This window comes from Eumetopias jubatus, unplaced genomic scaffold (genome assembly GCF_037043125.1).
Source record: "Eumetopias jubatus isolate StellerSeaLion01/CBP00866 unplaced genomic scaffold, mEumJub1_p1.0 scaffold_14, whole genome shotgun sequence".
NCBI classification, from domain to species: Eukaryota; Metazoa; Chordata; class Mammalia; order Carnivora; family Otariidae; genus Eumetopias; species Eumetopias jubatus.
The window spans coordinates 37,020,343-37,046,559 of record NW_028274820.1 but is presented as its reverse complement, the minus strand read 5'-3'; the positions used below and the strand labels follow the sequence as shown (position 1 = coordinate 37,046,559).

The 26,217-nt window shown below is 33.5% G+C and overlaps 1 protein-coding gene across 4 annotated transcripts in view; it reads right to left on the bottom strand.

Annotated features, from left to right (window-relative positions):
• The window catches only part of AKAP9 (A-kinase anchoring protein 9), a 155,430-nt gene that overhangs the window by 20,971 nt on the left and 108,242 nt on the right, over positions 1-26,217 (bottom strand). For 3 of the 4 annotated variants that reach the window (XM_028117920.2, XM_088018581.1, XM_088018582.1), the window contains 15 exons: positions 25,822-26,034; positions 23,250-23,482; positions 22,192-22,311; positions 18,900-19,076; positions 18,126-18,230; positions 13,107-13,259; positions 12,574-12,753; positions 10,539-11,612; positions 9,098-9,238; positions 8,136-8,621; positions 7,665-7,728; positions 7,451-7,572; positions 6,713-6,904; positions 6,260-6,448; positions 1,562-1,706 (listed from right to left, as the gene is read on the bottom strand). In XM_028117920.2, coding sequence (XP_027973721.1) covers positions 1,562-1,706; positions 6,260-6,448; positions 6,713-6,904; positions 7,451-7,572; positions 7,665-7,728; positions 8,136-8,621; positions 9,098-9,238; positions 10,539-11,612; positions 12,574-12,753; positions 13,107-13,259; positions 18,126-18,230; positions 18,900-19,076; positions 22,192-22,311; positions 23,250-23,482; positions 25,822-26,034 — 3,594 coding nt within the window. The remainder of the gene's footprint in view (positions 1-1,561; positions 1,707-6,259; positions 6,449-6,712; positions 6,905-7,450; positions 7,573-7,664; positions 7,729-8,135; positions 8,622-9,097; positions 9,239-10,538; positions 11,613-12,573; positions 12,754-13,106; positions 13,260-18,125; positions 18,231-18,899; positions 19,077-22,191; positions 22,312-23,249; positions 23,483-25,821; positions 26,035-26,217) is intronic. The other variant, XM_088018583.1, reaches the window with a different exon arrangement.

Here is a 26,217-nt window from a genome sequence, read left to right as displayed (position 1 = left end):
AAACTATTTCTTAGAAGCAGCTAAGGATTGAAAAATATAAGTATGTATCTGTATATTTTCAATGGGGTTCTATTTAACTTAATAACAAAGTAAAATAATATTAATCAATTCTCTAAAAATAATCTTCAATTAATCTTACACCTAAATATAAGATATATTTGTGATCTAATTACACCTCTTTTCTCTGAGCTATTTTAAGACATTTAAATTTTTTAGTTGTTCAATGACAAATGTGAGACTATGGTGTAACTTTCAAAATTTGTAAAAGCATAGGTGTTTCTATCATTACATCAAACAAAACTGAAGACCAAAATGTCTTCACTAGATGTGATGAAAATTAGATTGTACTTGAATCCCTACTGATTTCCATCCGCAACTCAATTTATTATAACAGACATCCCTACCAAAAAGTGGGGAAAATACAAGAACGAGCATACCACAAAGGCAAAAATCCAACTAGCCAATAATATGACAAAGAACGAAACCACTTCAGTAATTAGAGAAATTACATTAAAATTACACAATTAAAACCACAATAACAATCTACTGCATATCCACCAGATTGGCAACAAAGGTCTGACAATGTCAACTATCGACAAGTAAATGAAGCAACAGGACTCTCGTGCTCTGCTAGTAAGCATATGAATTGATAGGATCACTCTGGATTACAAAATAAATGTGAAATGATGTATTCTATGACAGCAATTCCACCCCTGGGGGTACATATACCCAGAAAACTCATGTAGGTATGCAGCAGCAACATAGTATAACAATGTGCAGAACAGCACTGGTTGTAATAGCTAAAAAATAGAAATAACCCAAAATATTCAACCACAGAATGGATATATATAAATTGTGGGAATTCTACATAGTAACAAAAGCAAATGCACTGGAGATAAATGCAGTAACTTAAAAAAATAGTATAGAGAGGTAAAAGAAGCAAGATACAAATATATACAGAATAACAAAGTTCAAAAGCAGGTAAACTTCAAACTTACATGGTTTAGGAATACACAAATAGGTAGTAAAACTAAAGAATAATCAGGATAATGGTTACCTCTAGGTCACCCCAGTGTAGTGTGTTTGGGAAGGAGCTTCTGAGGTACTTGACATGTGTAAAGTTTCCATAAATACTCACTTAAAGATTTGTTATACTGTATATTTTTGCATTTTGCACTTTTCTCTATGTATATTATAGTTTACAATAAGAAAAGGATTACAAAAGAAATACTTTCATTGTAGATTTCTTTTTCTTTTAGGTGGTTATCCTCACAAAGAACTTCAAAACAAAAAAAGATAATGAACTTAATAGGCTTGTTTTAAACAACCTGATCAAAGCAATACTGTTCATTTTAAATTAAATTTATCTGTTTAAAAACCAACTGGACAATCCTTTAACTCCCAGAGTCATTAATGTAGATTATTTCCATTATATGAGAATGAGAAGAAAATGTGACTAAAAGAAAATGTGTTTTAAATGAATAATAATACAAAAAAGGGAAACAGAGTGAAATATTTCAACCTATCTGCTGCCACCATGTGAGCCTGATGTACAGCATACCTTGGCTTGGTTGATCATTCTCTTGTTCTCTTTGCAGAGCCATTTTCCTACCATTCATTTGAGCATGCAGTGCTTGAATTTCAGATAACAAACTCCTTCTATCTGCTTTCTGGAGGCATTCCATAGCTGCTTGATATTCAATACTCTATAATAATGCAAAGCAAAAAATCAAGTGAAGAGAGTTGTAAAGACAACAGTATTAACCAGGAAGTCTGAAAAAAAAAATGGAGCATACATGCTGAAATTTTGGAAAGATGTTAATTTTCTCTTCCTGTTCATTAGGATTTACTTTTTAATTATTAATCTTCACATTTTCTTTGAAAATTTTCACACAACAAAACTTATTATAAGACTATAATAAACACTCATGTATGGAGCTTAAGAAATAGCAGCTATCAGCTCTATACAACTCCCTGAACACCTCCTCTGCACCGCCTGCTTGAGAAATACTCAACACTCAACTTCTAAGTTTGGTGTTTTCATGTGCTCTGTATATTATGTCATATACACACATGTACCCTAAGCAAATACAGTCCTGTTTTGCAATGTTTTAAAACTTTATATAAATGGCATCATACAGTGTATTCACCTTTGTGTAATTTGCCTTTTTCATTTAATGAATTTTTTTTTTAGATTTTAGTTATTTATTCATAAGAGACAGAGAGAGAGAGAGGCAGAGGGAGAAGCAGGCTCCCCGCTGAGCAGGGAGGCCGATGCGGGACTTGATCCCAGGACCCTGGGATCATGACCTGAGCCGAAGGCAGACGCCCAACCATCTGAGCCACCCAGGTGCCTTCATTTAATGTTGGTGAACCATCTGGGTTGACACATACAGCTCTATTTCACAATCATTTTCAATGTTATATAGTATTTCATAGTATGAAGTATACAGTACATTTTATTTGAGTATCTTTTCATATATTTATCGGATACTTCTTTTGTGCACCTATTTTTATCATTTGTTCATTTTTCCAGTGGTTGTTTTATTCTCATTGGATATTTGGTCAGTAGTTTCCTTTCCTTATGCTGTCTTTGTGTGGTTTAAGAATCAGCAATAATGAGGCCTGGGTGGCTCAGTCAGTTAAGTGTCTGACTCTTGATTTCAGTTCAGGTCATGATAGCAGGGTTGTGAGACTGAGCCACTTGTCAGGCTCCGAGCTCAGCATGGAGTCTGCTTGAGATTCTCTCCCTTCCTCCCCCTCTGCTCACATGTGCTTTCTAATAAATAAATCTTAAAAAAAAAAAAAAAAATCGGCAATATTGGCTTTACAGAATGGGTTGGGAAGTGTTCCCTTCCCTTAATTTTAAGAGTTTGTGAAGGACTGGTATTAATTTTTTAAACATCTGGTAGAATTCACCAGTGAAGTCATCTGATAATAGGCTTTTCTTTGTTTTATTTTCCCTTCGTTAAAGTAATGAGTCACAAATTATTTTTAATGGTATGCTACCTTTGCATTTCTGGATAAGTGTAAGGTGACTATGTCTCTAAAAAATATACAGGGATTTGGTTTAATATTTTGTTTAGGAATTCTGCATCTATGTTCATGAATAAAACAGGCCCATAAGTTTTCTTTCTTGTATTATCTTTGTCTGACTTGGTAACAGGGTTATATTAGCCTCTTAAAAAAACCACAAGGCATTCCCCCAGTCATCCAACAATGGGAAGCATATGTTTAAGACTGGAATTAGTGATTCCTTGAATGTATGCTAGATGTCATCTATAAAACCATTTGAACTCAGTGTAATTCTTGTGGGTAAATTTTTTTTAAACTGTTTTTTATTTCATATTTTTACATAATTTCACCTACAGAAAAGCTCCAAAATTTGTGTAAGGAATTCCCATATTTCATTCACCCAAATTCTCTCAATGTTAACTGCATTTGCTTTACCACTCTCCCTGTATCTAGCTCTGTGTGTATGTATCTACACACATATACATCATTATTTTTCTTTTCCAAAATGTGTGAAGATAAGTGGCAGACAAATGATCCTTTACCCCAAAAACTGTAGTGTATATTTCCTAAAAACAACATTCCCTTACAAACCACAATACAATTATCAAACATAGAAATTAATCTACTACAATACTATTATTTTATGTACAAAACTTACTAGTTCCCATGTGCCCTTCAGCCAGTATTCTCTGATGATCACATCTTACATAACTATAGTACATTATCAAAACTAGATTTAGACACTGGTACGATTCTGTTTAAATCACAAGGCTTACTGAAATTTCATTAGTTTTTACACACATTCATTTTCCTGGTATATAGTACTATGAAATTTTATAACATGTATAGGTCTGAGTCACCACGACCATAATCAGGATACAGAACTGTTTCATCAACACAAAGAAACTCCTTTGTAGTCACATCCTTTCCCCAGCCATAACCCCTGATAACCACTGATCTGTTCACTATCACTATAATTTTGTCATTTCCAATGTTATATAACATATAAGAGGTTTAGGGTATCAATAGTCCATTCCTAATTTTTAATTGCTAAGCAGTATTTCATTGTATGGATGTACTTTAATTTGTTCATCCATTTACCTGTCAAAAGACATTGGGTTGTTTCCAGTTTTGGAGTATTACAAATAAAACTGCTATGAATATTCTTGTATAGATTTTTACGGAGACCTAAGTTTTCATTTCTGATAAATACCTATGAGAGTGTGACTACCAGGTCATATGGTAAGTGTATATTTAACTTCATAAGAAAATGCCAGTTCATTTTCCAGAGTGACTCTCCCATTTTAGATTCATATCAGCAATGTATGAGATGCAATTTCTCTGCATGCTCACCAGCACTTGGTATTTCCCTAATTTTTATTTTGGCCATTCTGATAGATACATAGTGGCCTCAGTTTGTTTTAGTCTAATATATGCTTGTGAGTAGATTTTAGTTATGCACAAAAGTGAGGTAGTGTACTTCATATCAGGAAGTACATGATGTCTAGTCTGTTCTATTACTGGTGATATTAATTCTGATCACTTGATTAAGGTGGTATCTGTAAGGTTTTCCACTATATAGTTATTGCTTCAGTTATTACTATAATGCTTAATAAAGGGTGATCTAGCTTCATCATTTCTTCTATCTACTCTCTGGCATTCTATTTTAAGAAAGAATTTTTATGCATTTATTTATATTAGTATGAATTCATGAGTTCTTATTTTACTCTTTGGTTTACAATCTGTCATTACCATTATTTAGTATGATGTTCCAATTGTCCTAAATGTGGACGCTGGGAACACCTTCAAGTTGGCTTCTGTGATCTTTTGACATCTCCCCTTCATTCTCTGAGCAAGTCTTTGTCAGCAAAACAAGATATTCCAGGTTCATCTTGTATGTCCCTCTGCTCCAGCCCAGGAATCAACCATTTCTCTAAGGAGTCCTAGCTCCCTTTAATGGAAAATGTAGTTAAAAATGAAGATCTGGGCACTAAGTGTTGTTAGTTGTCTTTTAACTATCAATTTGATTTTTCTTTTCTTTTCTTTTTTTTTTTTACTAGTTATAGGACTTTTCAGGTTTTCTATTTCTTCCTAAATGAATTTGGAGAAATGATGATTTTTCTAGAAATCTGTCCATTTCACCCAAGGTTTTGAATTTATATAAAATTATTCATAATATTCTATTATTTTATATCTCAGTTATCTTTAGTTATGATCCCATTTTCATTCTTAACTTTTATAAAAATGTGCTTTACCTTTTTCCTTAACCGATTCTCCAGAAAAGTTTCTATTTTATTATCCTTTCAAAGAAGAAACTCTTATAAGTTTTTATCTTCTCTATTGTACCAACATACCACATTTCATTAACTTTTTTATTACAGTTGAACTTCATTAATTGTGGACTGTGTATCTACATAACTGCCTATTCACTAAAATTTATCTATAACCCCAAATCAACACTTGAGATGCTCTGACAGTCATTTGTAAACACGCCAAGAGGGGCAAAATATTTAAGCTGCCAGCTGAGTGTAGCAGCTGAAGTGGAACTAGGTGCCGTTCTGCTGTTTTCTTTCATCTCTTATACTACAAACGGCGTCCTTTTTGCCATCTATTCAGTGCTGTGTTTTTTTGCACTTTTATGCTCTTTATTGGTGACTCTGCTGTTTAGAATGGTCCCTAAGCACAAAGATGAAGAACTACCTAGTGTTACTCATCGCAAGAAGGCTGTATTTTATGCAGAGAACATATGTGATAAGCTTCGTTTAGGCATGAGTTACATAGTGCTCTTGGCCATGAGTTCAACGTTAATGAATCAGAAATACCTAGTAAATAAGGTATCTTTAAACAAACATACACAAAACAGAATTATGTATTGATTGGTTGACAAATGTCATGACCAGGGGTTCACAGGAACCTACCTGTGTATTTTCCCTAGTAGCAATGGCTCAGCATTCACAGCAACTTTACAGAATCTAACCATGGCAGACAACAAGAACTGACCATAGCTTACTTCTACTTTCTTTGGGCTTATTCTGCTGCTCTTTTGGATGAATAGCTCCTTAATTTTCAGTCTTGCTTATTTTCTAACATAAGATAAAGCATTTAAGGTAATAATTTTTCTTCTAATATTCTTAGTGGCTCCTGTTAAAATTTTAACTTTCATACCTTCTCCAAAAGTAATCAATAACTCACTTGCTTATTACTATTAAAAAGCATTCTTTGTTCCAAAGTTTTATTTTGATACCTGTTCTTGTATTCTCTGTTCCAAACAGTTTAATAATCCAACTGCATCTCTAGTACCTAGAGCTGTCAGCTCAGTCTGAAATGCAGCTAGTAAAACACTGCGCTCCTTTAAGAAAACTTGCTGAAGAGCAAGCAGGAGTTCACCTCGCCAGTCTGGGGGGCTCTCATCAGACTGGGAACCATCATAAACCTAGCAGAGTATAAAAAAACAAAAGTTAGTTTTCAGATAAGCATGTTTTAAAAAATTTTAAAAATGGTATTTATCTACCAACCAAAATAAATAGTAGAACCCAAAAGTAAAGTATGGATTTGCTTTCAAGTGTGTGGCTTGTTGCATTTAAATGATACGTAGTAATTCATGTGTAATTACATCATAAAAGACAATTTAATCTGTAGAGTGCCTTACTATTAATAAAAATTATATAAAACTATTAAGATGCACAATATTGAGTACCTCGGCATCTCTTTGCACTTGCATTTTGGTAATTAAATCTTTAAGAGATGAGATTGTACTGAGATAAGCTCTTCTTTCTTCTAGCCAAGATTCTGACACTTGCTGAACAGAATGGTCCTCTCCATCACTATAGGGAGACTCAGTGAGGGAAAGCACCTGCATGCCTTCATTATGGACAGCTCTCAGTAATCCCTAGAAATGAAAACCCAAAGGCCAGAATTCTGACAACTTCTTCAAAGACAGACATACAAAGAAACAAATTTTAAGTTAAGGTAGCTATATCTAGCTAGATTGACTTAGAAGAGCCACTGCAAGAAGAAAACACCAGGCTACCATTACTGGCTGCCTTCTTCTTATGGAGGGGTAAGCCAATCCAGAAAACAGTCTATGACTGTGTAGCTCTCACCCATAAGATCCTTCTATTTATCTGATGGGCTCTTTTTGGATTTAATAATTAGCCACGAATTTGGCCAAAAAAATAAGAGATAAATTCTAGTCCTTGAGATTGCTTTAATAATTTTAGCACTCAAAAATACCAGGAATAAAAACTATTTTTAAAAATCTTTAGACAAAAAATTATTAATAGAGGAATAACACTAAACAGATCCCCAAGATTCCTTCTTGCTATGTAAGATTCTAAAGAGAGAATCTTACTACGTAAGTTCTAATAAACTGCTGTGTTCAATAGAGAAACCACACTGGCTAAGTTTCACTAAAAGATATTTTGTCTTTCAGTACCTTTATTTTCTTTGGAAATGAATCTGTTGAACCTTCTCCTTCATCTCCTCGGTCTTCTGATGCTGTGTCAAACCCCTGACTTTGTGTAAGATAAATTCCTTGACCCCAGTCTGATCCAGAATCTAAAATAAAGAAAACAACCACTGACTATTAAAAAGAAACGAATACTTTTTAAATAACTACTAAAAAAAGGTCAGAAATTTATATAACTTACCACTGGAACATATTTCTCTAGTTTGGTAAGCATCAGAATGTGTTAATTCAGGAACTGAGGATCCCTAATTAGAGAAAACAAAAGAATACATAACATTTTTTGCCTTAATAAAAATAAAAATATGGCCCAATGAATAGTCTTGTTCTTTTATAATGCTGTCAAAAAACAAATGAGAAAATTAAATCTGCCACACGTTTTACAATAAATGGAACTATCCATGGCTTAAAAGTGTTCAATTTTTTTCCTAATGGATATTACCATAAAAAGACATTCATGAGTTAAGGAATAATATGGTTGTGTTCCAAATCTGCAAAGGAACTTTGTGGAAAGTTATTATCTGACTACACAATGGAAAAACTTAAAACTGCAATTTTATCATAAGGAAGAGACTACTCAAATTTTTTTGTTAAAAACAAAGAATTTGGGGGAAAAAAACACGTTGAAAAAACACGTATTATGAAAACCAAGTACCTCTTTAGATCTCAGACACTGTATCACTGCCTTCAAGGTACCACATTCCTCCGTCAGTAACTGAACAGCAACATAATGCTCCCTCTTTAAGGTTTCAGTTTCTGAAATATGTCTGGATTCCATATCCAAAATTTCAGCAGCATGTAGTTCTTGCATCTGCTCAATTTTTTCAGTAAACTGACTGATTATTTCAGTGACTTCTTCTGAGGAACACTCACTCTGTAAATCAATTTGGATTCCTGCATTTCTAACAAAAACTTGTGGAGTCTGACTGCTGCTATTGACCTTGAGAGTCCCCTCCGTCTGGGATGCCAGACTTTTACCCACTTTACTGGGAAGTGGCTCTAATATGCACACTTTTCTGTTTTCCTGTACCTCAGTCTTATCTTCTTTTCCTAAGGAGGATAATTTCTCTTTTGCTTCCGTGAGCTGATTCCTAACTTGGCTTAAATCTTTCTGGAGAGATGCCATATTTGTTTCTTTTACCTAGAACATAATGAACAGAACAGTAGAACATTCAATTAAAATATTAAATATAGAATTTAGGGTAGAGAGAATATTCATGCTAATATGTTCATTTTCCTCAGAATAATAGGAAAAATATTTCAGAAACACTCATAGATTCCATATATATTTGTATATATGTATAGTCACAGATTACCATAGAAGTCAAATTATTTTATCAGCCTCTTTTGGTATTCATGGGATATAGAGTTCTCTTTAATATCTGTCTTTCCCCTCGGTCATTAACAGACTAGAGACTAAAAGCATCTTTCTACAAAAGATTCAAGGAAAACCAAGCAAGAACATGCTAGTAAAGAAATTTATATTAACTTTTCATCAAAGCCACAAAATTTTTTTTTTCCAGCTTTTTGGTTTGTTTTTATAGAAGAGAATATACTTTGAAATGAAATTAAGGTATGTATAAATAAGTGAAATAGGAAGAAGGTTACTTATTTTACCAAAAGCTCTTCTTGAAGCTTTTCTGCTTTCTCTTTATAATTGGCAAGTTCTTCTTTGATAGCTGATGATTCAGCTCTAAGAGCCTCAAGTTGACAAAAAAATCCACTTTCTTCACTGGTATGAACAGGCTTAGAACTTGTCTGAATGGCAGTGGAAAACATTTAAAAACACATTATTTTCAAAAAATACAGCCAAGTTCAAAGCACTTATACATTCTAATGAAGCTTTTCCCAGAATGACTGCTTATCAGATAAAAAGGTGTAGAAATGATTCATGTTCTTTCAACAAATAGGAAAACTTTTTTAGGAACTATCATTTTATGTTCTTGAGATAGTAAAAAAAAAAAAGATTTTCTGGGAATGAAAGATACATCATGTTAGTATATATCCTAAATATTTATAAATTATTAGTGAAAAGACTGTTACCATTCAGAACACTTTCATATTTATATCACTTTCCTCAAAAATGCTAAGTTTTACTAAGATATTTCTTACCAGTTTTATATACATAGAAAGTCATGTTAATATTTTACTATGACTACAGGAATTTATACTTCTGGGTAGCTAGGAGAAAAAAGCCTGTTAAACGGAAAGAATTACCATACTTTGTAAAACAAATTATATATTTATAGAATCTTGATAATGTTAGTTAATTGCCTAGTATTCAGGAAGACCACACATTTAGTACTCAAAATTATAAAGTGAAAATTTGAAAATTAAAGTCCTTCTATCTCTGCCCTATGCTGAGAAATAAATGCCATTTCAGATCTTTACATAAGTAGACTTACGAGGGTAAAATACAAATTATTTCTAAGAATGGAAAGAATCTGTTATCAGGTATAAAATCTGCAAAAGCTAATGACTTATCACTGATATGTTACTTCAGCAGAATACTAATATATTTTGATATTTTCTATTACTTAAAAGGAATGCTTAAATAACATGCATGTTAGAAGAGGAAAAAAACCCATACAAGTTCCAAAAGACATTTGCTAAACTTAACATCTCTAACTTCCTTCTGATTGCTCTACTTAATGAGTATGCTAGTGAAATAAGTAACATGATTCAGGGCGCCTCAGTGGCTCTGTTGGTTAAGCGACTGCTTTCGGCTCAGGTCATGATCCCGGAGTCCTGGGATCGAGTCCCACATCGGGCTCCCGGCTCAGCGGGGAGCCTGCTTCTCCCTCTGACCCTCTCCCTTCTCATGCTGTTTCTCTCTCTCAAATAAAATCTTAAAAAAAAAATAACATGATTCAAAGACATTATTTTAGTGATAATGACTGTACAGAAAAGTAGTATTTTTATAAAAACCCTCTATGTATGAATTGCTAGATATAAAGAACACCATGTTTAATTCAGTAAATTAGTAATCAGCTTAAGGAACAAAGAAAAAGAGAATTCCTTATGGCATTTAAGTGAAAAAAATAAAAAACAACCTAACCTTGAGAACTTCAAAATCTCCTTCAGGGCTTTTCCTTTCTTTACCTCCCTGGTTTTTCTCCTCCTCCAATAACTTCTGTAGTTCAAGTAGCTTCTTTTCTTTTTCCAAAGCATTTTTCTCCACAATTTCTACCTGCTCTTTTTCTAAAATCAAACTAGTCTGCATTTCAACCACCTGGCTTTCTAATTCTGATATTCTCAAGGTTAATGCTAATACATCTGGCTCCATCTCATTGTCTGTTACCGGATTTAAGTTCTGTACATTTGTTCTTTCAAGTTCTGATGAAACGGCTTGTTCATCTTGACAGAATTTTGCATATTCCTTAACTGCTTCAAGTTGGACTTGACTCACAAGAGCAGCAGCAACTTTTTCTTCAAGTATATTCTGTAGGTTTACAATCCTCCGTTTAAGCATTTCTGTTTCAGACTGGCCTTGCTCTTGCATGTCCTTTATTTGTTTGTAACACTGGGTGAGTTCCAAGTCCTTTGCACTCACAGTGCCCTCAAGCTGGAGCACCTTTGTTTCCAAACTGCTTATGGAACTTCGGCTGTTTTCTTCAAAAGATGTGGTGAGGTAAGTCTGATTTTCTACGGGTTTAAGGGCATTCTCAGTAAGGTGAACTTTCAGTTCAGGTTTGGTTTTGCTCAGGTCATCTCTGTCCATATTAACGCTTTTCTCTGGTACACTTTGGGTTTTTTCCATATTTTCACATTCTCTCTTTAAGCTGCATAATTCTTGTGTTAGCTGGTTCATTTTTAAATTGGTTTCTTCAAGGACATTTTTCGTAAAAGCCATTTCTTCGTTAGTGGTTTCTACTTGCTGTTCCAAAGCCAGTTTTTCAGCTATTACCATATCCAACTGATGTTTTAAACTATCTGCTTCTTCTGGGAAAGAGATAGCATCCACTGATGTCTTCTGTTCAATATTTGCCAATTCCTGTTGAAGTTTTTCAATCACTTCATTGAGCTGTTCAATTTCTTCTTCCCTATTTTTCTTCACACGTTCTTGATCACTCATCAAACATTCTATTTGGGTTTCAAGATCCCTTATCAGTTCATTTTTTTCTTCAATAACCTGTTAATGAAAACACATAACAGACATAATAAATATGTATTTACATTTTGGGAATTTTATTTTTTATTTTAAGGGCAGGATCTCAAAAGTGTTGATCTCACACACACAAATAATATACTTCTCAGACATGTTAGATTAATTTTAATATAGCCCAATAGTCCCCATCATATCAAATAACGACCTTACTTCTAACTTTGTTCAGAAAGTTCTGGTGATGGGTATTAAAGAGGGCACATACTGAATGGAGCACTGGGTGTTATACACAAACAATGGATCATGGAACACTACATCAAAAACTAATGATGTAAGGTATGGTGATTAACATATTAAAATAAAAAAAAAGTTCTGTTAAATATAAAGTGATGTACACATTAGCAGCTGATTTCCCATAAGTAAAATAGTCAATATCAATACATTCTAATTGAAAAGGATGAAGTATTAAAATAAAAATGGTCCACAATGGTGGTGTTATCTTATTTAATTCATATCAAATAGAAGAATTTTTAATAGATTTGGTTAGAATGATATGGTGAAATCTGAGTCACAAGGGATTCTCTAGAAAACATCAAAAATCTCTGACAATATTAGGAGGGAATAAAAAATACACATAGCTTGTTAAGCCAATGTGTCTTTTTTTTCTTAAGATTTTTGAAATTTATTTGAGAGGGAGAAAGAGAGAGTGCGCGCACAAGTACGCACAAGCACACAGAGCAGGGGGAGGGAGAAGCAGCAGGGCTTGATCCCAGGACACTGGGATCATGACCTGAGCTGAGGGCAGACGTTTAAATGACTGAGACACCCAGGTGCCCCAAGCCAGTGTGTCTTAATAAATTAAAAATAATGGGTAAAAGAGAATTAAAATTGGTTTATTCAGTTTTTATGCTCAAAGAGAAGCTGAAAAATAACCATTTGCCCTTTAAAATTCTAGCTTATTTCATGTAATAATTTTAAACTAGTGTACCTTATTATCTGTTGTAATTTCAAGTTGATGCTGAAGTTTTGTAATTTGCTCATTTAATCGGTCAATTTCTATTTCTTTTTCCTGCATTATTTGAGCAAATTTTCCAAACAATCCATGTTGGTCCTGAGTAGAGATAGCATCAGATTCCTTTATGGCAAATCCCAGTTTCTCCATTTCATCCTAGGGACAAAAATAACCATCCAGTTGGATAGATCATTACATGTAATTTTCTGAATATTCTTTCAATTAAGTGTTATAAAAGATAAAGTGCCCAAAATGTACAAATAAACAAAATCAGCTATCATACAGTAATTATAAGTCAATAATTCTTAAAATATTTTGATAAAAGTTCTCAAAAATTTTTCATTCATGATGAATTCAAATCTTTATGTTGGGTTAAAAATAAGTTCCATGCAAATCCATTTGCAGCTAATGTTCCTCTGTTAAGTATTATTCAGCAGCTAGACTCAGTAAATGCTTGATACTAAGACAAAAATTATGAATTATTTATAGGCAAAGTTTTTCTTAATTACCTTAAATAATTTGTTTTCTTGTTCAAGTTCTTGGAGGCGGGTAGTAGATTCCTTTTTCTGTATTTCTAATTGCATATGTAGTTGCTGAACTTCTTCATTCTTATTTTCCAGTTCCTCTCTAAACTGCTCTAACTGTTCTTCTAAGTTTGTAATCTTTAATACCAAAATTATCAAAAGGAAAGAGAAAAAAAAAATACCTGTTTATACACGTTTGTCAAGAGAGAATGAAAAGTGCTAAATTAGCTGTATAAAACATATATACTTAAGACATATGAGCCACGAGAATAAAGGGGTTTCTCTAAGGCAGGTATAACCGTGTGGTTTCTAGGTATTTTCAAACTGATCATCCTTAAATCATTCTACTCAAAGCAAAGAGAAGACCTTCAGAGGAGGGATTCAAGGGGCCATTTCTTACCTAAAATATTCTCTGACAAAGCAGAAAAAAGTCATGTGAGGAAGGGAAAGAGTCTACATTTTAAATCTTATTTCACGTTAAATTTAGTTGCTATCAAAAGGTTCAAGAAAGCTGCAAAATTAAGTCAGTTGTTTGACTTACCAAGTAAGACTAGCTCAAATTAGTCTGTACTAATACTTAACCTAATGAAAGGTTTGGCTGCATGTACCTCATCTAAGTAGAAGAAAGGAGAGGTAGACACTAAGACCGTGAGATCCTTAGGCCTGAAATACATAAACTTAAAGAGCAAGTTATTAATACCATTTTAGGATAAAATTAGAGAGCACCTATGTGTAGGACAATAAAAATTTAGCTCTTTCCTGAGCACAGATTGCTGTTAATGATAAAGCAATTACTCTGTAATAGTTATATAGAGACTGAAATTAACGCTGAGTTTCAAGAGCTAGTTATCATTATATTTTAAAAGTTGGGCTTGATTAAGGAATAGTCATTTAGCTCAATGCTTTGTAGCTATTTAATAAATATTTAGTGAATGGATTTCCAAATGTGTATTTATCTGATGATCAAAACTGTTGCATTAGAAGCAATCTAAAATGCAGGAGCAACATTATTCAGTAGCAGCTGGCTCAGAGGGCAGCCTATAAATCATTTATTACCTTAGAACTTGAAAGGAACCATATGCTGCTTACACCCAGACACGTAATCAGAATTGTACCTTAGCACTAGCAAGGCAAAGCCCCTTAACAGAAATAGTACTGATACTAGTAATAGTAGCCATCATTTATTTATAGACAATTTATTGCTAGGTACTGCATAAGGTGCTTTATATGTATTATTTTTTTAAAACTCTATATGTAACAACCTTATGAGATCTTTACTTGGATTATCCCCATTTTGGAGATGAGGGAGTCACTGAGAACAAAATACCTTGTCCTGAGGTCACAAGGCTAGTATGTATGTGGTGAGGAGTTAAATCTTTGGAGCCTCACATTCTTTTTTTTTTTTTTTTTTTTGGTAAAATTTTACTTATTTGAGAGTGAGCAAGCAAGTGGCGGGGAAGGGCAGAGGGAGAGGGAGAGAAAGAATCTCCAACAGTACCCCTGCTGAGTGAGGAGCCCGACAACATGGGGCTCAATCCTGTGACCCTGAGATTATGACCTGAGCCTAAATCAAGAGCCGGATGCTTAACCGACTGAGCCACCGAAGCACCCCTGGAGCCTCACATTCTTAACTATCATTTATCATCCTGCTTATAATAACTAATGTCCAAAACTTATACTTAAATTATTTTCTGTACACTGGTATTAAACTTAGTAGACACACCTTAAATACACTTAGTACTTGTTCATATATAATTATCAGGTTGGTTTGCTTAAAACTGCGGTGATTTTATCTTCTTCAAAGTTATCTAGTACAGTAGTAGTTACACCTGTCCCTATCTTTCACAGCTACTTTTCATGAAAGGTATTACTTCAATACATACGTAGACATTTAGGTTCAAAATTGATGCTTTACCCCAAATGCTATTTGTTTTTTGGGGTACATCTTACTCCTCTTCACCCTCCCACCACAGCCCACCTCCTCTCTGGCAACCACCAGTTTGTTCTGTGTATTTAAGAGTCTGTTTTTTCATTTATTTGTTTTTACTTTCTTGATACAGGAGTTTATGGTCAAATTCCCAATGTGACCTAAAGCGTTGCTATTCAAAGTGCTGTCCCTAGAGCAGCAGAACTGGCATCACCTGGGAACACGTTAGATGCACAGACTCCGAAGCCTCATGCTGGACCTACTGAATTTGAATCTTCTTTTTAACAAGATCTCCAGGGGATTCATGTGCACATTAAAGTCTGAGAAGCACTGGCCCAAAGCACTAACATTTCTGTTATAAGAAGCTGAATTTGAGTCATCACAACAGAGACTTCAATTCCCAAAGATGACACTATAGGATTCTTTCCTCCTATTCAGCCAGACTCCAGTTTCAGTCCCAGGCTGTCCTATTACTGTGTCTACAACAATCAAAACCACAAGAATATTCTTAAGAGTTTTAAAACAGAACAGTGGTTCTTTGTTTTAATCTTGTTTAATTTAGCTACCATATGTTATCTAGACTGTTTGGATCATATTAATTTGCAACTATTTGTGTTTTCTTTTATCTTTTTTATGTATATGTCTTCTTAGTTAGACATTAGATTCTTTGAAATCTGCTGCTGGTTTTACAACTGGATAGTGGTAGTCAACATATGTTAAGATCTCAATAAATGTTGAGTGACAGTCTTTAATACTTCTCACCAACAAGGCAAAATATTCCCCAATTCTTTGGCAGTACAGCATTACAGGACTCCAGAATCAGAGAAATCTAGGAGGAATGCTTGCTCAACCACTTACTGTGTGACCATGAACAAGTTATTTAAACTCTCTTAAGACTCAGTTTACTCATCTGTAAAATGGAGGTAACACTAGAGCCTATCCTCAGGGAGACTTTAAGGATTAATGACATTAGGATTTTAAAATACCACTTTATAGCACAGACCTCCACAAAGTTAACTACTACCATGTATTACTGCCATCTATAAGCTAGATCTCATTAGCTCTATAGAGAGTTAAAACCTATCGAAGTCATCTTTTTCTTTTTTTTTAAGATTTTACTTATTTGACAGAGACAGAGATAGCGATAGCAGGCACACAAGCAGGGGGAGTGGGAAAGGGAGAAGCAGGCTTCCCGCTGAGCAGGGAGCCTGATGTGGGGCTCGATCCCAGGACCCTGGGATCATGACCAGCCGAAGGCAGATGCTTAGCAACTGAGCCACCCAAGCTCCCCAAGGCAACTTTTTCTTAAATAAATTTTTCCTTCTTTTTCTCCCCACATTATTCCCCTTCTCTTATCACCCTAAAACTCCTATTTTTAAAGTTTCTTCTCTTTCTATTCATTCTGCATTTCTCAGCCTACAATAAACTTAAAGTTTTGCACAGATTAAGGCTATCAGAGTAGTAGATAGTATCTCAAAATATAATGACACATATAGACATCTTATGTTTATACTACATCAGATATCTGAAAACATTTGCCTAGTGCAGGAGAGAATGCTTAAGAAGTTATTTTCATTAAAAAAAAGTTATTTTCATTAAAAGACAGGTTTTAATTCTATATTCCTCTCTTTCAGTCTTCAGTTATAGATGAGTGGGTTCTGACAGAGTACTTGTCACTGTTATTAAAAACTAGGTAGACTAGGATGAGCTATCATTTTAACCCTTTACTCACTCAACATGTCTGGCTCTATCATATCTATAAACACTGGGAGTTGGTTGAAAGAAGCTGTATGAACAGTCTCTTTGTAGTTCTGAACAACTATGATTCTGAGTTAAAGGTAGACAGCCACTGAATACTTACTTTAAAAAATTAAGGTGTCAGTAATGTTATATTAAATTCAGAAGATAATTAAAATATAAAGTTAGTAAAATTAATCAACTATCCATAATCAACTATCATTGTTTTGGGGTCCACTTTTGAAAGTTTATCTTTTTAGAGAGCAATTTCTCTATTAGTGTAAGGTACTTTAAATGTTAATTCTTTTCAAAACACATAAAAGTGGTTACAGGTAAACAAGTGTTCCCTGCCTGTTGCAGAAGAACCAAAAAAGCAAAATAACCAAGAACCTTTTAGATAAACATTAGTCAGTATAATATGATAGCGAGAAAATAAACCTTCTCATGGAGATGATCATTTCTATTTGTCATTTATATAGATGGCTTTTTTCTGAGCTGGATTTAGTTGATATCTAAATCATTCTTATATTTTCCAAAGCACTTATTAACATTTATTTACTTTATTTACTCTTTAAGTTTAATAAATATTTGTTAAAATATATTAAATATCCTGAGAAAATTACATGGAAATAAAAATGTAATTTAAATAACCTGAAGTATTTTAAATATGATACAGCTAGATAATGCAGAGTACAATATGTCTTAGAAAAATAGTAGACCAAGATTTAAATTAAGTTTAATTTAAATTGAAACTGGAAATTATTACTGTATTAAAAGTGGATTTTCTTTTTTTTTGAGGAGGGAACAGAAAAACACAGGAAAACTTTATATAGTTACCTCATTGTTAATCTTTTGTTTTAAGAACATGTTTAGTATATTATAAAATAGCACTATAACCTCCCAGGGCAACATAACTTAAAAAAAAAAAACAACACCAAAAAAACAAAAAAACCAAACCCTACAGCAAAGTAGCAATACTTCAAAGCCCATGGTAAAGTAAGAAAAAAAGAGAGATATTGCCTTTTGTCCTAACACAACTCTCTCTCCACTCTCCTCTTCACTCAATTCATATTTACCTTCTTTTCGTGTTTAAAACTTCTTCCTGTGTCAAGGCCTTTACACTTGTCTCCTCTACCTGGAACACTCTTCCTCATACCAGCGTATTTGTTCAAATCTTTATTGTCTTCAAGGTCAACTTAAGCAATGAGCTAAGATAATCACCTAAACTTTGGTTTAGACTATAAACTCCATTCTATACAAATGATATTCTCAAGTTGACTTATTTAAAATCATTTAAAATATTTCAAACCACATTTTGCCATTAGAAATAAACCCCTTACCTCTTTTTCCTTTCGGTCTATGGCATCTCGCTCAGCCTGCAACTGTACTTCTAGGGACAATTCTGCTTTAGCTTCTATAGCTCCACACTGTTTTTGGTCCTCTACCTTTAAATATATAAGAATTTTTTCAAAAATTCAGACATTAATTCCTGATCATTCATTTTAATTAGAGAAGTAGCACTTTCATTGCTTTCATTTCTCCAGTTAGCAGCTGATAATCTACATGAGTGAATAATCAAAGTTATACTCAGTTTTGAATGCATTTTTATACAAATTCAAACAGGAATGTTTGACATTCTTAAAATTCATTCCTCAGATAAAACGGAGGCTATCCCCTGAACTGCTCCCTTCCTAACCTTCCTTATCCTGCTCTTCTTCTTTGATTCATTCTTGCTTTCTGCAGTATAATGGAAATAGACTTCATTTCTTCTTAGTCTGGGATAAAGCATCAGCCTCACCTGGTATCCACAGCTTTTTCACACTTGGCTATTATTTTACAATCACAACCTTACTGACTGTTAAAAGGATCATTAATTCTTCTGGTTTAGCTAATCTTCCTTTCTCAGGACTAACGTATGCAAGTAATATCTGGAGATAAGAATAAACAGATACAGTTACGATGTCACTGAAGACATAAAGATATTATTTATATTTTGTAATAATAGCAACAAAAAGTCAACAGCAATTTTTTATGTAAAGGAACAGATGTTCATGTAACTAAGAGTAATTTGCATTAAAACACTTGATAAAATTAACCTAAAGAAAATGCCACACCTTTTGAAAAGTGTCTGCACTAATGAGTAAGGCTTGCTCCAGTTCCCTTACTCTGAACTCCAATTTCTCAATTTCTTCGTTCCGTTCTTGGATATCCCTCTGAAGCTGCTCTTTAGACAGCAAAAGCTCACTGCACTTGTCTGTTTTTTCTTTTAGATGATTTGTTAACTGTTCAACCTGGAAATATAATAAGCAAAAACTGTAACAAAAAAATTTCAACAAGCTAATAATATTATAAACTATCTATCCTCATTTCAAAAAGTATTTTCAGATGCTAGACTAATTTTATTTTTGACAAGGATAGCAATGATCGTCTCCAACTATAGTGACATATTTCTGAGTTCACAAAACAAAGCAGTACAACAAAACAGAAATAATACTGCTTTCATCAATCCTTTACAAAAAGTTTTCTCTTAAGATGAAGACTTTCCCCAGCTAGGAGGAGAAAAAAATGTTACATTTTTGAATAATGTTGAAGTATAAAGCTCTAATGGTACAACCACACTAAAACCTAATAAAAATGACACGTTTGCAGAATATTGACTTACACTCTTATGTGAGATAAGATAACCTTAAAAAATCTTTCATGGATTCTATTTTTCTTAAAAAATCTTTCATGGATTCTATTTTTCTTTCTATATGTAGAATTGATACATATAATAATGCAATGGTTCTAAACACCACAGAGATGGGAGAGCTTTAATACAGTCACTTAGAAAGCTTTTTCAGCCTATACGTTTCAGCAGCGCAGAAGAGAGAGGAGAATGTGAAGTGATGACAGGGATCTGTACACCCTGAAAGTTTCCCTAAGTAATTCTGACATGTGGGGTCTATTCAAGAGAATGGCTCTGTGATGGAAGAATTCAGGAAGCATTAATAAGATAGCTTATGAAATTCAATCTCATCAAGTGAGGAGAGAAAAAGGAAGTGTGATGGTAAGAAAAAAAGGAATTCTAGCTTATTTCAATGAGATATTTTAAGGAAATGATCCAAAATGATACTTATTCTGCAAAATATTAAAACAAATGCAAACTTACCTATAATTACATGTTCAAGGATGACAGTTAACAAAGCCCCTGAGGAGAAACTTTGATAGTAATGGGTAGACTAAGATTTGGAAGTACAGTCAAGGAAGAATCGTGGATCACTACATCAAAAACTAATGATGTATTGTATGGTGACTAACATAATAAAATAAAATTAAACAAAAAAATTAAAAAAAAAAGGGAAGGCAACAAAGCAGCAAAATAGTACAATATACTGTTACAGTTAGATTGTTTTGATCTTGAGAAAATCAGAATCTGGGGAATCAGATTTGGCAAGGTAAGGACAGAACAAATAGATCACATTGTTCCAGGAGAAAATCATTTTTGTTAGTTTCTTAAAGTTTCATGAACGAGGCAGGTCAGTTTTCAAATATAAGAAACCAAATAATAGGAAATGACAAGAAGTTCTAAAGCTTAAATATTCTTTTGAGTTTCAACAAACATATCTATTTTTCAAAAGCTGAAAATATGTTAGGAATAAGACCAGTAACTACAAACTCTATGGGGATTGATAACTTTTCTACTGCTCTAGTAGATAAGGCTATTCTATATCACATTACTTCAATGAGAATGTAAACATTTTACTATGAGTTTATAGACATTTTATGCTTCTTTGGAATTCTTTGAAGAGAAATGAAATCTTGTAAATTATATAGAAATTAAATAAGCTTTTTATTTTTATTTTTTTTTAAAGATTTTATTTATTTGACAGAGAGAGATAGCGAGAGCAGGAACACAAGCAGGGGGAGTGGGAGAGGGAGAAGCAGGCTTCCCGCGGAGCAGGGAGCCCGATGTGGGACTCGATCCCAGGACCCTGGGATCATGACCTGAGCCGAAGGCAGATGCTTAACGACTGAGCCACCCAGGCGCCCCTAGAAATTAAATAAGCTTTTAAAAAAAATTTAATTATTATTATTTCTGAAAACAATTTTATGTCTTCACTATATAGTAGGCCTATACTCCTATGAGGTGGGTTCTATCACAATTTCTATTTTAGAAGTGAGTAAACAAATTTTAGAAAGTTTTAAAAAAGTGACTTAGCCATTGTCATACACCTGGTAAATCATACAGCCTAATGGCAAGCACAATCTCTTTATAACCATAACAAGCCATTGTTAGCAATTTATATAATAAGTCTTCATTCATTTGGCAAATTTAGAGTTCTATGTTTCATAGATGAGGAAATGGACAACTGGGATGAAAAAGTAGAAGCAGGGAGAGTGCTAATGAGGCTACCAAAATTATCCAGCCAAACAGTGACAGCCAGGATTTAAGGAGATGAATAAAAACGTTAAGAACAGGAAGATGGAAGATGTAGTGCAACCTGACTCACCCACTAATGGGTTGGAAGTAGGGGTTGGGAAAAAAGAGTGGAATCAAGGATGAAGCCTATGTCCTGGCAATGAAGAGGTGAAGATGGTACAATATTTACTGAAATAAAGAAGGAACATGTTTTATTCTTGTCCTTCTCTGGTGGGGGCTAGTCACGAATCAAGAGCTCTCTTTGAACATGTTAATTTTGAGACACATAAATGGAGATATAGTGAGCATCTGAATATTCAAATCCAGAGCTCAAAAGAGATGTCAGAGCTGGAGGTATAAATGCACAGTCCTTTACATATTAACTACCTGGGAAGAGAATATGAACAGGAAAGAAGAAGGGGGCCCAAGACTAAGTCTTGGGGTACTCCATCATTTATTTGGGTTGAGAAACAAAGATTAGAGAAAGAGACCAATGAAGTAGGTATGTCACAGAAGCCAAAGTGTTTAAGGAAGAGGGCTAAAATGAAAGCCTCTGAATGGCTGTGTATGATGAAGACAGAGAGATGATTACTGGACATAGCCATGAGGCTGATAACCTTCACAAGAATCATTTCAATGAAACAGAGGATATAAAATCCCACTGAGACAGAGGGATTTGGAACTTCATTGCAGGGGACTGAGAAAAGAATGCAAGATGGGAAAGTAAAGCATGAATACAGACAATTCTTTTGATCTAGGGAATGGGAATAGAAAAATAAGCAGAGAAGTTTATTTAATTGGGTAATACTAGAAGATAAATTTCAATGCAAACAATTTTTAGAGTTTCAAGAACCTTTTTTACATTGAAGCAATATTTGATTTTCTGGTTTTGAAGATTTATATATAACAGAAAGAATTTCCTTTAAGTTCTTCACAATACATGTCTTATTTTACACACAATATACAAATTATTGTAAGGCAGATAACATCAGTAAAGTTCTTACCTCTCTAGTTTGATGTTCATTGATAGGCTGGAATCGAGGTACAACCTTAAGTTGCTGTTCTAGTTTCTGTATTTCCTGTTGGAATACATCTCTCTCATGTTCTCTATCAATGGCTTGCTCCTGAAGTATAAATAACAGTAACAGATGAAACAATACATATTGAAGCTATTATTTCTGCTACTTCCCTTTAGTTATACGTATAGCTTTATTTGAAGACAAACAACTGATGACCACAGAATATCCCAAACCAAAAGGTTTAAGAAGATAACACCTTGTGTATGGTACCTAGCCCATTTGGGCTTTGATTAAAATTTACATATTTAAATATCATTTGAAGCACAACATTTTTAAAAATTCAAGTAATGTTTAATATAGCCTGAAATAAAAATATTGTCCCAAAAATGAGTTTACTTTTTTGGAACAAAAGAGGAATTCCATTGTTAATTTAGTCATTAAAAAAAATAAGCAGAACAGATTATTTAGTAAATCAATTTCTTTCATCCTAATCTAGCTTTCATATCTAAAATTATAAAATGTGTCAGAATCTGATTCCCTGATCTATGAAGAGAATATCAGGCCTTAAATGAAACCCCAAAGAAGAAAATGCCTGTGAAATTAGAGACTTAGTATCATTTTGGAAGAGAGTAAGGACAGCATAACAGCCTGTCCCAGTCCGTTTCCCAAAGCACACTGTTACTGTGTATATCTTTTGTGGGTAAAACAGTGTTGGCCAGTTAGCTATTAGGATCCTCACCCTGCTTTGGCAGTTGGTTAAAGGAAAGACTTAGACAAGCTTCTTAACTCTGAATTTGGAAAGGCTAACTGGTAGGGTTTATTTGTAATCTGCTTATATCACCTTTAAAAAGCTGTGATAGGTGAACAATAAAAATTATTAGAGTTTTTATCTGGAATAGTGCTTTTCAGTTAATTGTAGAAAACAGATATAGATGAAAATGCTAGAATTCAAGAGTCTCTTCATAATTTAAAAGTCACAACCTAGAGTAGCAGCGAGTAAGCATTCCACTGAGAAAATCAATATTCAAGTTGAGAATACTTACATCTAAAAATTTTCTCGTTTTTTCTAATTGCTTTTCCAGTGCTTGGTTTTGCTGTCGTAAATCCATAAGCTCAGCATTTTTTTCTTGTTCCAGCTCTATAAACCTACTGACTTGTTCCTCAACATCTATTTCTAGAGCTTTCACTTGTTTCTGAAGGTCATCACGCACTTTTTCAGCTTGGCACTGTACTTCTAGTTTTTCCTTCATTAGTTTTTCTGTTTCCTGTAGTAATTCTATTTACAAATATAAAAAATATTCTAAGTTAAATCATAATTAATAATAGCAAAATCACCCATAACTATGCTCAAATTTTACCTTTATGAAATAAGAGATCTGAGTTTTATTTCAAACTCATGTAAAAAAGGAAAATGTTCCTGTGAAAATATCAAAATATCATATTCCTATATAAGCAAGCTAGTATCAAAAACTTACACTGTATTAACAAAAAGAATCATCCTGTCACTAAAAACAATACTTTGTGAAAATGCCATAGCAAATGACCAAAAAAATAAATAAATCCACTTTCATCATAAGGAAAAGAACAAAGTCTAATTAAATTTAAACACAGAAATAACTCACCTCAGGCAAAAATCAAACCAATAAAATCACTTTTATATGCATACCCAACACACATGAAGATCAAATACTGTAAATTTTTAACCAAGGCAAGTTAAGAGTTACAGAAAAAAAATATAACTACAATCAGAATTTCCTGTTAGTCTTTCTCCTTATTAGATCCATATTCCTGAGTTAGTCTTGCATGCTCATACATATATGTATCAAGAAAAAACTGACAAGTATGAGAGGCAGTATGGTGTAGTGCTTAGGAGCAGAGACTGTGGATTCAAATCCTAGCTCTGCCGTGTATTTCCTATGTGAAACTTAATACGATGTCCTCCAATTTCCATATATGTGAACTGGGGATAGTAACAGTAGTGAGCTCTAACAGTTACTGTGGATCAAATGAGTTAATATACATAAAGAATAGTGCCTAGAGTATGGTAAGCACTATATAAGTGTTAGCTATTATTAATATTAATAATATAATTATTAAGTATAAATAGCAAAGTAAAACAATCCTCTAATGAAAAAATAAAGGAACACAGCCTGAGTCTTTACACTAACCAGTCTGCCAACACTGTACTCAGGACTAGGAATCTAGAGAAAACAGCTTTTCCTTTTAAAACAATATTGATTTAGACATTAATATAAAAGTAAATGAACCAGAGTCTCCTTACTAAATTTCATTGATCCTATTGTTACCATCATCTTATATTTCCTGGTTTAGAAAGAGCATTTTCAAAAGTTATAGGCTGCAAGAGTTTAATGTATTTGTTTCTGTAAAAAACTGAAATGGTCTTAAGCTCTGTGGAAAAACAGATATAAGATGATGATCACTATGAATGTCAGTTGTTAATTTCAAATATAAATATGTATTTTATTGTAAGTAGTTTTTTGTTAAAGAGAAAAACCGTAAGTATGAAACACAACAGCAAAATTAGAGGTACGTTAGTTGGAAAAGTAGAGGTATGTGATTGAAAATTCAAGGGTCACCCAATTTTTGGAGTTGTAAGTTTACCACCCAAAGACTGGCCATGCAACTGTATAAACACACCTGCTCCAGGTGCTGCATCGACTGCAGCATCTACTAGTCCTATAAGAATAGAAAGAAAACACACATATACAGAACAAAGATATAATTTACATGTCTACTTCCTAAAATAGGACAATATGTACACAAAAGAATTAGAAGTAAAAGTTGAAACCATTGATAACATTTTGATGTCCCAGTATTTCTTGAATATTTTACATGTATGATATATATATGCTTTGCACATTAAAAAGTCCAACTCTAAATAAATTTGAGCATCAGAAACAACCATACCATATTACAAAAATGTATGCTGTATTTCTAAATTGGTAAAATTCAACCAATGAAACTACACATTTATAAAAGTGAGAGGATATGATAAAAAGGATTTCAAGTTCCACTGTTATAATGACTGGCATTTTTTACTGCCAAAAAAACTAAGATATCACACCTAATTTCTCATTTAAGAAACGATTAAAGGTTATTTATAAATTGTATATTCTTTGAACTCCTACACAGATTAAACCAGATGTCACCCTGCTTCTAACAGTCACTGACCTTTTCAATCTATTCTCTTGCAGGCCAAAATCCACCCCCCTCCCTGCTTGCTGGGAGTGCTGGATCAGTGCTCTTAGTTATTTATTCCAAATATACATTTTTGCTGCTTTTCTGCTATTAAAAGTACTTAATCTTACATAGTTTAAAAAATATCCTGCCTCATTATGTGTAGCTTTCTTTTAAGGGAGAAGTTCAAAAATAAAGGATTATCCTTTCCAGTTAAAATCTGCCAAAGGAAAAAAGAAAAAAAAACAAAACACCCCTGACTCTACATGGTTGGCTAATGAAACATTTACCAGAGAGGTAGATTTTCTTGTAATTTTTCAATCCCCATATAAAATACACGAACAAAGGCAATGAAAGGAAAAGAGCCACCTTGAACTTTTAAGGAATGTTTCATATACAAAGTCCAAAAATACATACGCTGTTCAACTGGGCCTGCCTCTGCTTTCATAGCTTCTTTCTGTCTGGACAGTAATTCTCTTTCTTCTTGGATCTGCTGTTGCTCTGCTTCCAACTCTTGTAATCTACTACCTGCACATAACAATTCCTGCTCAAGACGATCTATTATATCAGTTTTTTCCTGAATTTGCCTTTCAAAAAGAGTTTTTTCATCTGCATAGCCATCAATGACACCTATAAGATAAAATTAACAGGGAATGGGATTATAACTTATTTCAAATCTTACCATTTGGTGTTACATAAATAATAAAAGGTGTACTGTTAGCAAAACTTCATTCCGACATTTTAAATGTTTTGAATGAATCTGCTGCTGCTGATAGTACGTACGTTCAAAGCAATCTTTTTCTTGTTAACCTT